This window comes from Carettochelys insculpta, chromosome 15, assembly GCF_033958435.1.
Source record: "Carettochelys insculpta isolate YL-2023 chromosome 15, ASM3395843v1, whole genome shotgun sequence".
In the NCBI taxonomy this organism is placed as follows: Eukaryota; Metazoa; Chordata; order Testudines; family Carettochelyidae; genus Carettochelys; species Carettochelys insculpta.
The window spans coordinates 15,763,800-15,776,949 of record NC_134151.1 but is presented as its reverse complement, the minus strand read 5'-3'; the positions used below and the strand labels follow the sequence as shown (position 1 = coordinate 15,776,949).

The 13,150-nt window shown below is 52.2% G+C and overlaps 1 protein-coding gene across 12 annotated transcripts in view; it reads left to right on the top strand.

Moving 5' to 3' along the window:
* The window catches only part of ABLIM3 (actin binding LIM protein family member 3), a 106,590-nt gene that overhangs the window by 75,897 nt on the left and 17,543 nt on the right, over positions 1-13,150 (top strand). For 11 of the 12 annotated variants that reach the window (XM_075009975.1, XM_075009979.1, XM_075009977.1 and 8 more), the window contains exons 8-12: positions 1,808-1,895; positions 6,479-6,537; positions 8,024-8,095; positions 8,634-8,789; positions 12,126-12,155. In XM_075009975.1, coding sequence (XP_074866076.1) covers positions 1,808-1,895; positions 6,479-6,537; positions 8,024-8,095; positions 8,634-8,789; positions 12,126-12,155 — 405 coding nt within the window. The remainder of the gene's footprint in view (positions 1-1,807; positions 1,896-6,478; positions 6,538-8,023; positions 8,096-8,633; positions 8,790-12,125; positions 12,156-13,150) is intronic. The other variant, XM_075009982.1, reaches the window with a different exon arrangement.

Below are 13,150 nucleotides of genomic sequence, written 5' to 3'. Positions count from 1 at the left end.
ATACCAGCGTCTTGATATTTCGTTCATTGTTCATTCTGCCGATATGCCCAAATAGTTGTAGCTTCTGTTTTATAACCTTCTGCAGCAGGTTCTCTGTTGGCTCTATCTTTCTATATCATTCCTCACTGGTGACCTTCTGCATCCATCCTATTCTCAGAATCTTTCTATAACAACTCCTTTCGAACACCAATATTCTTCTCTTCGAATCTTTTGTTATCACCCATGTCTCCCATCCGTACAGCATGCTGCTGGATACACACATTTTCAAGACACTCAGCTTTATTCCTAAGCTAAGAGCTTTGCTTTTCCAGATCTTCTCCATCGCCTTCAAACTCGCTCTTCCTTTCGCTATTCTAGTCACTATTTCCTTCTTACAGTCTAGATCATATGTCATGTTGCTCCCCAGATATGTGAACTTCTCTACATTTTCTAGTTCAATACCAGCAACAGTGATCTTCCTTCCTGCTGGAGTTACAATTATCAGTGCCCCATAGATAATCTTGAGAACCTTCCTGGTGGTGGAGTCAGTGAATTAGCCTACTCTCCTCATTGTTTCCTGACACAAGAGAAACAGTTGTTAAATACTGTTGTCACAACAGCCCTTCCTCATTCTTTTTATTCCCTTACCGGCCTTAAATAGTCCTCCCCACTTCTGTTGTTGTTAACGCTTAAATGTCCCTTGGGGGATATGTTCTACACAGCTCAGACCAGATTTCAGTACAGCCCTGAGCCAAGTGCTGCCTCTGAACTTGGAAGCCCAGCAAATGAGTCTATAATTGAAATTCTTGCAGACATTTTCAGTGGAAGCAAGCTACCAATTAAGTCTATTATCTTTGTCAAAGTGCAGAGAGAACAGACCAACTGTATCACAACTGGGAAAATAGCTGGTTGTTATTTCTAAAGTTTGGCCATCATTTGTACTGAAGACAGTAAAAAAAAGTTTCCAGAGTCTCAAGAAATCAGGGCTGAAGAAGGAAAAAAATAAATAAATAAAAGCAGGAATCAGTTTTGCTTTCGCTCCGGTGGAATGAGCTGCAAAACGAAACCTTGTGTGCCCTGGTATAGTCATGGGTCTGTCTCCCTCCCTCTTCCAAAATGGTAAAAAGTCCAGGGACAGTCCACCAGGCAGAGGCCTGTGCCACCACAATGATATTTCACAGCTGGAACTCCCCTGGGTCAAAGCAGGCATCCGGGGAGTTGCTTGGGGGTGGGAACAGGCAAAGAAATTGGCTCCGTAGGCAAATAATAGGACATTTCTGAGCTCCGTCTACCGAATCCTTCAAACAGCAAATGGAAAAATGGATCCAGTAAGTCCTTGCTCACATAAACACTATTGTTGACTTTGAGACATACTTGTGGGAGCCAAAATTCATAGGATTTGGTCCTTGGCTTGTTGGTTTGGGGCTACCTGGGCCTCATTTTCTGCTCCCCTGCACTTTGGATAGTCATTACTCCCTGCCAGGTGAGAGCGAAAGGCTGCTGTCCTGAGCTGGTAGCATTGCATATCCACCTTGTGCAGTTTGCTTGCAAGAAATGGTAGTGATTAAAGTCTGGACATGGAGTTGGGACAGGGGTTCTCTTCCCGCCTCATCCCAAAGATAGTGGTAGTCTTCTAATGCATTTGGGGCTGATCTGTCGTCGGTGGTTCCTTGTTGAGGCCCAGCTGTCCTTTGCTAGGTTCTTCCATGTGGCTTTGTGTTTTGCGCTGCAAGCAAAAGGATTGGGCAGCTCATGCACAGAGGAATGGAGGCAAAAGTGGATGCTTTTTCTGCTTATGTAGAGTCCACTTTCTGTACTTGTTTTGTAGGCAGGAGGGAAGCACTACCATCCAACCTGTGCCAGATGTGTCCGCTGCCACCAGATGTTCACAGAAGGGGAGGAGATGTACCTCACAGGTATGGACACCCTTGCTGAATTGTGGATGGGGAGCTCAGGCTGTGTGATGGGCAGATTAACACTCCTTCCAGGCCCCCCAGATCCACTGTTGCTGAACTCCACTTGTAAGGGAGCTGGTTGATCCCAGCAATGTCAGGAGAGTGGTCTTGTGGAAACCTCCGTGAGCTGACAGCCCCTAGAGTCACTTTCTGAGCCAGCAACTGAACTGGGAGTTAGGTTATCCTCGGTGCAGCAGGCAGCTGGGAGCTGACAGACAAATGGTGACTAGCCCCAGCAGGGGTCTCTGGAGTGGCTACCACATTTGGCCCGGGCCTGGCTGGCCCATGCAGCCAGATCCCCACAGCTGTTGCTACCTTGTGGTTAACACAGGTTTTGGTTCATCATGTTCTGATGGAACAGAACAGTCCAAGAATCTCCCACTGAACTCCTTTGGGGACTAGACCTACTTTCCCAACAGCCCCATGCTCCTGTCTCCTCATTGTGAGCTGCACAGAGATGCAGCTCTCTCCCAGCACAACTGCTTCCCAGCACAACTCTCTTCCGCACAGCTGCTGGGGAGCACAACAGTCATGCTGGCTCTGTGAACTATCCCACCCTTTCAGGTGCGGGGAAGGGAGGGACCAATCATACCCTACCAGAGCCCTCAGCCTTGCCATCACCCCACTCTCTCCTGCCTCCACATTCCCACTTTGTGAGTCAGGAAGAGCAATGTATTCAAGGCCGGGACAGACTGCCGTCGTCTGACCTGTGTAACACAGGCCACAGAACTTCCCCAGAATAATTCCGAGTCTGCATATCTCTAAGTGTGCAGAAGGGAATTCTCAGGGGCCTGGGGCATTTTCCTGGGGGAGAAGTTGTCCCTCCTGGGCCGCGTATACACGTGCACGCTACTTCGAAGTAGTGGCGCCAACTTCGAAATAGCACCCGTCACGGCTACATGTGTTGGGCGCTATTTCGAAGTTGAAATCGACGTTAGGCGGTGAGACGTCGAAGTCGCTAACCCCATGAGGGGATGGGAATAGCGCCCTACTTCGAAGTTGAACGTCGAAGTAGGGCACGTGTAGCCGATCCACGTCCTGCAACATTGAAATAGCGGGGTCCGCCATGGTGGCCATCAGCTGAGGGGTTGAGAGACGCTCTCTCTCCAACCCCTGCGGGGCTCTATGGTCACTGTGTGCAGCAGCCCTTAGCCCAGGGCTTCTGGCTGCTGCTGCGGCAGCTGGGGATCCATGCTGCATGCACAGGGTCTGCAACCAGTTGTCGGCTCTGTGGATCTTGTGTTGTTTAGTGCAACTGTGTCTGGGAGGGGCCCTTTAAGGGAGCGGCTTGCTGTTGAGTCCGCCCTGTGACCCTGTCTGCAGCTGTTCCTGGCACCCTCATTTCGATGTGTGCTACTTTGGCGTGTAGACGTTCCCTCGCAGCGCCTATTTCAATGTGGTGCTGCCCAACATCGAAATTGAACGTCGACGTTGCCAGCCCTGGGGGATGTGTAGATGTTATTCATCGAAATAGACTATTTCGATGTCGCTACATTGAAATAAGCTATTTCGATATAGCGTGCACGTGTAGACGTAGCCCTGGAGAGCTTGTCCCCAGGGTCATCTGCAGTAACTCAAGTGCGCACAACGTATTGACTTCAGCAGAAGGGCTGGGAGTGCCATTGGCCAGCACCTCTTGCAACACAAAAGACATTGGGCCAGGTGGGGGGTTTCTAGCCCGGGCTAAAGAACTGCTCAGCTCGGGACCTTTGTCACCTGCAGCACCGTAGCGGATAGAGCACATCACGCTGCTGGGAGGTGAGCCCTCGCTGTCCCCCGCGAGGGAAGTAGCTGCCCCCTTGTTCCATTTCGCATCAGGGGAGGCTAAGGCACCGAGGGAACAGGACCCGCATTTTCAGAACATGCCAGGGGTTTTGGGTGCCCAGCTTGAGAGATGGACACACAAAATCATCGGCCACTTTTGATTTTGTTCAGTATCTCACAGCAAGCCTGGAAACTGCACGCAGGTCTCTCAGGTCCCACTCCAGAGCCGTAAGCACATAGCCAGCCCGCCTCTGTTTCCAGGTTCTGCTGACTGCAGCACTGAAGGAGTTAGGCCATGCAGCACAGGTGGCTGGGTAGGCTGGTTTCAGTGAGAAGGAAATAAATAATCTGGTCCCTGGAGATGTTCATCCCTCGTATAAAGCTGCCTTTGGGGCTATTTGCAGCTTTGAGGGAGGGTGTGTTTCTCCTTGGTAATCTGCAGCTGCCTGTCGCCCTGAGTCATTAATAAGCGCTATAGGTTTGTGGGGTAATTGCAGGGCGGGTCCCTCCCACCCTCTCGCAGTGTGATTTGTGGCAGGAGCCCTCTGCTGGGGGCTGATCGACTTCTCGGTGTGATGCTAATTGTAAACACTGGGGAGGGTCGTGCTTTTTGTGTCACGCTGCAGTTGTCAGCCAGTGCGCTGTCAGAAGAGCCCCCTTGTTTGGCAGAGTGGGAGGGGTGTTTTATGCAAGCTCAGCACCAAGCTGTGTCCCCATTGCAGGGCCTGTGACCAGTCAGTGCTGTCATGGCATACAGAGGCCCAAACCATGACACCTAAGAAGGGGTGGAGGGAGAGAAGTGGGTTGGTTTTCTGCCATTGATGGTTTATGAACCAGACGATCGGATGGATTGTGCTGGGTGCCTGCTACAGCCATATTCTCACGTTTACTCTGACCTGGAATTCCTTTGGAGGTTGTTTCCTGATCTTACAGGCGAACTACAAATCCTGTCTGCCAGGACTGGAGTTAAGGATCCTTTGTTACCCCAGGAACAGCTGATTGGAACCTTGCCAGGCTGCCTAAAGCAGGGATGGAGCAGGACAGTGCTTTGCTGTTTCCATGAAAAGCACAAAATCCTGAGCTCTGGTCCTGGTAGGGCTTGTCTACACTATCGCCTTCCTTCGAAGGAAGGATGGTAATTAGGGGGGTGGGAGTTTACTAATGAAGTGCTGCTGTGCATAGGCAGCACTTCATTAAGCAAATTCCCCCTGCGGCAACTTCGAAGTTTTAAACTTTGAAGTACCAGCTCGTGTCTAGCTGCAGCTCACCTGCCGGTACTTCACAGTTCCGGGGCAACTTCAAAGTCCCTTTACTCCTCAAAAGTTGCCCCGGCACTCGAAGCACTGGAGGGTGAGCCGCAGCTAGACACATGCCGGTACTTCGAAGTTTAAAACTTAGAAGTTGCCGCGGGGGGGAATTTGCTTGATGAAGTGCTGCGTATGCACGACAGCACTTCATTGGTAAACTCCCAACACCCTAATTACCATCCTTCCTTTGAAGGAAGGTGGGAGTGTAGACAAGCCCGTAGATAGGTAAAAAGGGGAATGTACTTTCCAGTCAAGGGTCAGTTTTCTACCTGCAAGTTTCCTCTTTTCTGTTTGAAAGTTTATTTTTAAATAATATCATACAGCCATTGGCTTCTGGCATTGGGCTGGTGGTGTCTTGTGTGGGTAGGTAGATAAAGGACTATCAGATTAAACACTGAATGGCTTATGAGCCAAGAGAACAGGGTCTGTGAGATTTATATTGACCTTTACCAGCCAGTCATTATAGTCTTTGGGAGCTAGCGAGGCTACAATGTACCTCTCTCATGAGCCTGGTTTGTCTTGCTTACCTTAAGTTTCACCTCACTTAAAAACTGCTTGTGTAAGTGGGGAAATGGTCCCTCTGTTGAGGGGATCTTTCCTGGCTTCTGCACTATGCCAGTGAATTGGGCTGGTGAAAGGATCTGAATGCCCGCTCCCACTTCTTTTACCCAGAGGCCTCCCTGACCCTGAGGGCTCCCCTTCCCCTCTCCTGTGTGACAGAGTCTGTGTAACCCCAGCAAGGCTGGGCCTAGGATTCCATGGTCTCAACCTCCAACCTTGTTGTGGTCACCTAGGACAGGGACTTGGGTGTTCCCGCTCAAGCGTTCTCCCTTCACATTGAATGCTTCCTGGCCCACTGATGATTACGTGCAATTCACAGCAAATACAATTTACTAAACAACCATTTTAAAAAAAAAGAAAAAAAGTGAAATGGAAAAGTAATGAAAACCTAGTACTCCACTGTGTGGGCTGGAGACCGCACAAACAGTGCCTCTGGAATATCAGGACAGGTCTCAGTCTGTTCCTTGTAGGGCCAAAGGCCTGCTTCTCAGGCTGTGGCTGTAGTGCAGGGATGCTGCAGGTCAGACACTTCCTTTGGGTGGCAAGACCCTTCTCCCCGGTGTCAGCTTCTCCTCAGTCTGATCTGCAATGCCTCTTGGCCAGTGAAGGTGTCCTCTGCTGGGTGTCTGGGGTCCCTCCTGCTGCTCCATGTACCCAGATCCAGCATACTCTGGCCCCAGCTCCACTCTTCCCAAACCAACACTGATAATTCTCAGCCACGCTATAAGGTTCCAGGCCTAGCACAGTGGGAGCAATGGTATTGCAGGACTGAGCTATGTCAGCAGAGGTGCCTGCAAGTCCAAGACTACGCTAACTGGGTGCACTGCCAGCCAGGGTGGAGCTGGTTCTGCCTGAGTGGAAATTCAGTCTCTCCAGTGGAGCTTTAAAAGGCTCTGCTGCTCTGGCTTTCAGGTTCTGAAGTGTGGCACCCCATCTGCAAACAGGCTGCGAGAGCAGAGAAGAAACTGAAGGTAAGTTGGAGCATCTGAGGTCCATGGTGGAATTTCTGTGACAGATGGCTGGGCCAGGAGGCGATTCCAGTGTGCCTCACAGGCAAGCAGAGCTCTCTGAAAGTGCACCTCTGCTTCCTGGCTGGAAAGGAATCCTGGTGGGGATGTCCAAACTGAGGAGGGCCTGCTGCCCCAAACCCCTGCAAGACCCTGGTCCAAGGGTCAGCATGTTCTCAGCCTCTAGCTTTCCCAAGGGCCCTCTACAACCCAGGACTCTGAGAGTCCCCTTCCTACCCCACAAGTGTTGACCTGCAGCCATTGTTCTTCTAGCCATGGGGCACGACAGGCAGAACTTCACTTAGAGAGCAGCCGCGGCTTTGTAAATATCTGTGCGTGGCACTGTTGAGCAGTGCATGGCGGCACTGTGCCCCATACTCCACCTCCCTGCACCCGGCTGCTTCCAGCCCAGAGTTGAACACTAGCCAGACTCTATGTGCTTTGGTGGGTGGGTGTCTGTTCCTGTTGTTAAATTGCAGGTAGATACAAACCCAGGAACGCGCCAGGCCGGGAAAGCATTCTCACCACATGGCCCATCAAAGCCGTCTGCCCCTGCACCCTTCATAACATCAGGATAAACCAGATCAGCTCCTCGCTTTCTTGCTGTCTCAGTGACAGCTTGACAGCTACACTGCTGGATGCAAACAGCTGTAAAGCATCTTGCCATCCTGCTGGAAAGTCTGATGACTCAGCCAGCTCCACCCCCTTCCTTGCTATGCTGTTCAGAAGATGCCGTAAACCTAGGGACTCCTTTGTCCAGGTGCCATGGCCCTGGTGAGGCTGCTGTCCATGTTCACAGTCCCTCAAGTGCAGACTGAACATGCACTGTCGGCTGTCATGCAAGGTGCCAGAGAAATGCCGGAATAAACCATGCCTGCCTTTTGAGTGACAGGCCATTCTCATGGGTGGGCCGAAGGACTGAATTTTTGCTAGAAACAATCTGTATGGAAGTAAACCCACAAATTGTAATCGTCCTTCCTCCAGTGTCTTCTCCCTTCCAAGCCTTGCCCCAGGCCCCCTCCCATGTTCTCTAGCCCGTATTGCACTTGCTCACTGTGGCTCTTTTCACAGAGGGGTGGCTGTGTTACTCTGCAGCTTCACAAATAACAAGCAGTCACGTAGCACCAGTTAGCATTAGATACCTTTAACAGGTGCACATGCATGTCAGATGGTGGGGGTAGATAAATGATTAGTTCAGTAGCCTTATAAACCCAGGGTTGTGTGCTCAATCCTTGAGGGGGGCCTTTCAAGGTTCTGAGATAGGTTAGATTTAAAAAAAAAATTGTATCAGGGTTGGTGATAGGTCCTGCTTTGAGTGCAGGGGACTGGACTTTCTGACCTCTTCCAGCTCTAAAGTGCTGCATTACTGCTGTTTTGTTTTCTATGAGATATGTATATCTCCATGTTTCAAACAGCTTTGATCCAGTTTGTGATTCTTCTCTGTACACAGCACAGAAGAACATCAGAAACCTCCATCTCGCCGCCTGGTTCCAGTATTGGTTCCCCTAACCGAGTCATCTGTGTAAGTACAGCTCTGCTGCTGGTGAGGGTACATGGGCTGTGTCTCTCTGATGTGATGGGGGAAGGTGCTCCTTACAGGAGGAGGAGATCTCCCTGCACAGAGCAGGTTCCTGATCAGGATTGGGAGCAACTGGTTCCCAGTTCCAATCTGCAATACGAGGGATGTGCACACACAGGACCAGACCAGCCTAGAGATGGGGAAGGGGTCTTGGTAAGTCCCTCCTCCCCAAGTGTCTGCCTGCGTTGACCTCAGCAGACCCTCTGTGATGAGCATTGGACAAAGGAACTGGGAAGGGTTTTGCAGGCAGCTCAATACCACAGTCCACCCAGCCCTTTCCCCTCTGCTGCCTCTTCTCTCCTAGGAGAATGTTGTGCCTCTCAGGAGGACATCTCCTTACCTTTTTCCCTTTCCTGTGATGACACATTGGTTCTGTTTGCCCTGATGGGAGCATCACACTGCATGTTCCAGCCTCCCCTTCCCTTTCCCCTCATCTTTCACTCTGTCTCCGTCTCTCTGCCTCTCTCTCTCCCTCTCCTAGGCTAAAGTGGATAATGAGATCCTTAATTACAAAGATCTGGCAGCTCTTCCCAAGATTAAAGCCATCTACGAAGTGCAGCGTCCCGACCTCATTTCCTACGAGCCCTATCACAGATACACGTCAGATGAGACGCTGGAAAGATATAGCTATGGGGAGGTACTGAGTCTTGGCATTTACAAACAGGGATGTCAGAAGCTCAGGGGGTTATCGGGGGGCACAGATTCTCATCACAGCTCCGTGGATGTGAACCTGGAGTCAGTCCATCGGCATTAGAGGGGTTGTGTGAAGTTTACAGTTGGGAGACCAAGAACAGAATCTGTCCTAGAACATCTCCAGGGAGGATTCATTCTGTCATCTGAAAAGCCAGGATGGGTCCGGACAGGAGAACCACAACCCCAGCCTCCTCCACTGCGGGCCATAAGCACGAGAGGCAGAAAACTGCTGGAGCATCAGTTAGCTACAATCTGTGACTCTGCCCGTGTGGATGGAGGCCACTGGCAAGGGTCAGACCACATTGTCTGAAGGGAGTGTTTGGGGAAGAAAGGTCTCCTCAAGGTAGGGCTCCTCTGGGGCATATACCCCAGTGCCTGAGCCCATGAAATGAATGAGAGGCCAGCAGTGCCCTCAGCCCTAAACTTTAAGGACAAGTCTCCAAGGGCGGCACTACATGCACCTGAACTGCTCGCTCCCCAGAGGGTGTTGTTGAAAACCCAGTCCTTAACTGCAGCTCTTGGCCCTGCAGTCCCTCTTCCAAAGAGCTTCCTCCTTGCTCACATGGGCTTCAGGGCACGGTCACCACATGGCTGGCTGCAGGGAAGCCTCACCAGTGTCTGCAGAGCAAGGGACTGTGCAGGACAGCCCTGATCTAACAGTGACCCCACAGGTGATGGCGGTGGTGGGGGGTGTTGAATGGCACTGCCTGTGTCCACTGGGCTATTAGAAAGAGTGGTGTGGAAAGAAACCAATGCAGCCCTCAGCATGGGCCTTCGCCTGCCCTACTCCTGAGGGCAGGCTGGGGCTGCTGGACAATGGCGTAGAATCATAGAATACTAGGACTGGAAGGGACCTCAAGAGGCCATCGAATCCAGCCCACTGCCCCAATGGCAGGACCAAGTACTGTCTAAACCATCCCTGATAGACATCTATCTAACCTGTTCTTAAATATCTCCAGCGATGGAGATTCCACAACCTCCCTTGGTAATTTATTCCACTGATTGGCCACTCTGACAGTTAGGAACTTTTTCCTAATGTCCAACCTAAACCTCCCTTGCTGCAGTTTAAGTCCATTGCTTCTTGTTCTATCATCAGAGGCCAAAAAGAACAAGTTTTCCCCCTCCTCCTCGTGACACCCTTTTAGATACCTGAAAACTGCTATCATGTCACCACTCAATCTTCTCTTTTCCAAACTAAACAAGCCCAATTCTTTCAGCCTTTCTTCATAGGTCACATTCTCTAGACCTTTAATCATTCTTGTCACTCTTTTCTGCACCCCCTCTAATTTCTCCACATCTTTCTTGAACACATACTTAAGTGGGAGGATAGCGGATGTGTGTGAGCTGGAGCAAGCCAGACCCTGCCCAATTCAGCTCCCACAGCGGACCACAGAAACTGAAGGCAGACGTGGGCTCTTTAAGATGGTCACAGAAGAAGCCTTTGTAATGACCAGCATTAGTGTCTCTGCAATCTCCAGTGTGAAGCAAGTGGCAGGTTCACCGTGAGCCAGCCATCCAGAGCGCCCAGCTGTCTGTGCCCTGAGTGCCAACAAGGAGCAGAAAGGCTGTACTTTGTGTGCAGGGTGTGGGAGCGGTATGAGCTCTCACCTGCCTGTCAAGCACAGTGCTGTACAGAGGCTCACCGTGTCGTGCTAAGTTTCCTGCTGGTTTCAGAGCACTGAGGGCCTGATTCTTCCCTCCTTTACCCCTGTGTAAATCGAGATTTAGTCCATGGGGTTTGCAGACATTACATGGTGCAAACCTGGGGTAGGCAAGAGGAGAATCCGGCCTTGGATGCTTCAAAGGACCATGTGGAGGAGGATGCTATGAAAATGCCCCTGCTGGTTTCTGGCCTCCTTGCACCTCTGCCTTTTCACAGTGGGCTCCTTGCCCGAGGTTTAAAGGGGCTGGCTTGTGAGCCAGCTAAGGCTACATCCCCTTGAGGTGCCCTGCAGCACAGTGTGCTGAGGACTCTGCATCCTTTGGTCCTTGTGAGCTGCAAAGGACCTGTGGATGAAGCAGAGAATGCAGGTTGCCATGTCCAGCCTCTTGTGGCCAGTGACATGGATGGCCTGGGGCACAGACCTCCAATGCCAGTGGACAGTGCTGCTGAGCATGCAACAGGAAAGCAGCATGAGAAACTGCTGCGTGTCAGATGGCTCCCAGGGCTCGCTGGGCGAGGGGCTGGCGTTTGGAGCCTTTGGCTCTGAGTGCATCTCACTGCTTTCCCTGCCCTCTGGCATCAACTCCTTGAGTTGGTGCAATTTCAGGCTGTAGCACAGACAGCCTGTGCTGCTCTTGATGGCACCATCTGAGCTCCGTGTGTGCATGCTAGGGCGCAAGGCCGTGTTTTATAGTGGGTTAGTGTCTCCTGCAAATACGTCTGACCTCACTTAGCCCCCATCTCTTTGTCCTCCCCACTGAGATAGTTGCTGCTGTTTCACCAGCACTAAGGGAAGGTGACAGCTCCTCGCAAACAGCCACACAGTTGCATCTTCCTGGAGCTTCCCAGGTTCTGCCTGTCCCTTCTGATTCTCTGGGGGATGTTGCCTCCCCACCCCCTCTGTGCAGCTCAACTTGCATAGGAAGCTAGGGATAAAACTCAGGAAGACAGGAGAGAGGAGAAATCCTCTGGGAACCAGAGGGCTCTTGGTTAGCAAGAGCAGGACCCTGGTGGACTTAACACGTTGTGTCTGGAGTCTTGCTACAAGCATGCAGAACGGAGTGCCCTGGGAAGAGAGCAGACTGCAGAGACCCGAGCAGGGGAGGAGTTGATTTCAGGGCTCCAAGTGCTGTCTTAAAGCCAAGCCGGGACAGCTTTGCTCCCTGCCATGTGCTGGCCATCACCATGTCTCTGCCCCCAGTGCTGCCTGCCAGCTCCACTGATGGCCATGAGGGGTATTCCGCACCGGTGGAGAGAAGCTGAAGAGTTGCCCCCGAAGCTGCCCTTCCCTTCCCCAGGAGACGGGGCGGAAATGAATGGCTCCCAGGAGTCCCTCCACCAGGCATTTCTCCCGGAGCGCTGGCTGGCTGGGAACCAGGCAGCCTCTCTGCCCTCCAGCCTGGGCTCAGAGTGGAGGTGAAGGGACAGGCTGCTGTTTATTGTCCCTCCTTGGACACATCTCTCCCACAGGTGTCCCTCGGTGCCTGACACTTTTCAGTGGGAGGGCTGTAGTTTGGGGCAGGTGAAGTGTTGTGTGGGTTGGTCATGCTACCTGCTAACCATATCCCCCTCTCTTCTCCCGCTCCTGCACTGTCTCTGGGCCGTCTCCCCCTCCAGTCCCTCGGAATGCTGTCTCCCTATTCTCAGGTGAGGGCGCGGTGCTCCGCTGGCACTGCCAGGCTGGCGGTGGGTGGGACTAGCGTGGAGCTGTAGCTGGAGGATTTGGCTGGAGTGAGGGTCCCGTGCCTGACGGTAGGAGGTATAAATGGTCACAGCTGTCGGGCGGAATCCCTTCTTAGTGTAACTCCATCAAAGTCAGTGGAATTACACAGGAAGTGGGTCTGACGGGTGATGCTAAAGCAGTCATTACAATGGAAGTTGTTTCCTTCAAGTTAGGGCTGGCCACCAGCCCCACCGTCCTGCCATGCTTGCAGTCACTGGGTATCTGGCCAGAGAGAATTCCCGCAGACGGGACCTGGGTCAGTGCGCTCAGCCCTGGTGGGAGGGGAGATCTTTGTTACCCATAAGCGACCCTGTCAGTTACGTCTAGGGCAAAGGTTGACAGGTTCTGGAGAGAGATGTATCCAGCCCTCCTTGGCCAAAGCTGTAGGGGGAGAGGAAATCCCTCTTTTGGGGCCATTGTCAGGGGAGCAAATGGGATTCTTCCGGCACCGAGACAGGCAAATCCCTAGGGAATGGGAGGATGGTGCCTCTCAGAGGCTGTGCTTGCAAAGCTCCATTGCAGGGGGCACATGACCAACCAGTAATTGCTGCTAAGCCCAACGCGTGCTGAGAGGGCAGCGCTCGCGAGGGAGAGGCGCGGTTTGTCGTCTCTGAGTGCTAGACGGCTGCTTTGTGCAGTAATTCCACAGCCACACGCGCCTGTGTACGAGCCAGTTCAGCACAGCCACTGCCACTCTGCATCACAATGGCTTTGTGCTGTCCCAGCTGGGAGGAGTCAGTGCCCCTGGCTGCCACGCTGGGGTGGGGGTGGGGTGCTTTTCCCTGAAATTAGAAATGACCCTGAAATAGGCTCTTTCTGTCAATGCAAACGCCTCCTTGCTCCGCTCTGGTTCCTTTCTGAGGGGGCCTCGTTTCAGCCTTCTCACACCCCATGCAGGCGCCGGCTCTCACCCAGACCC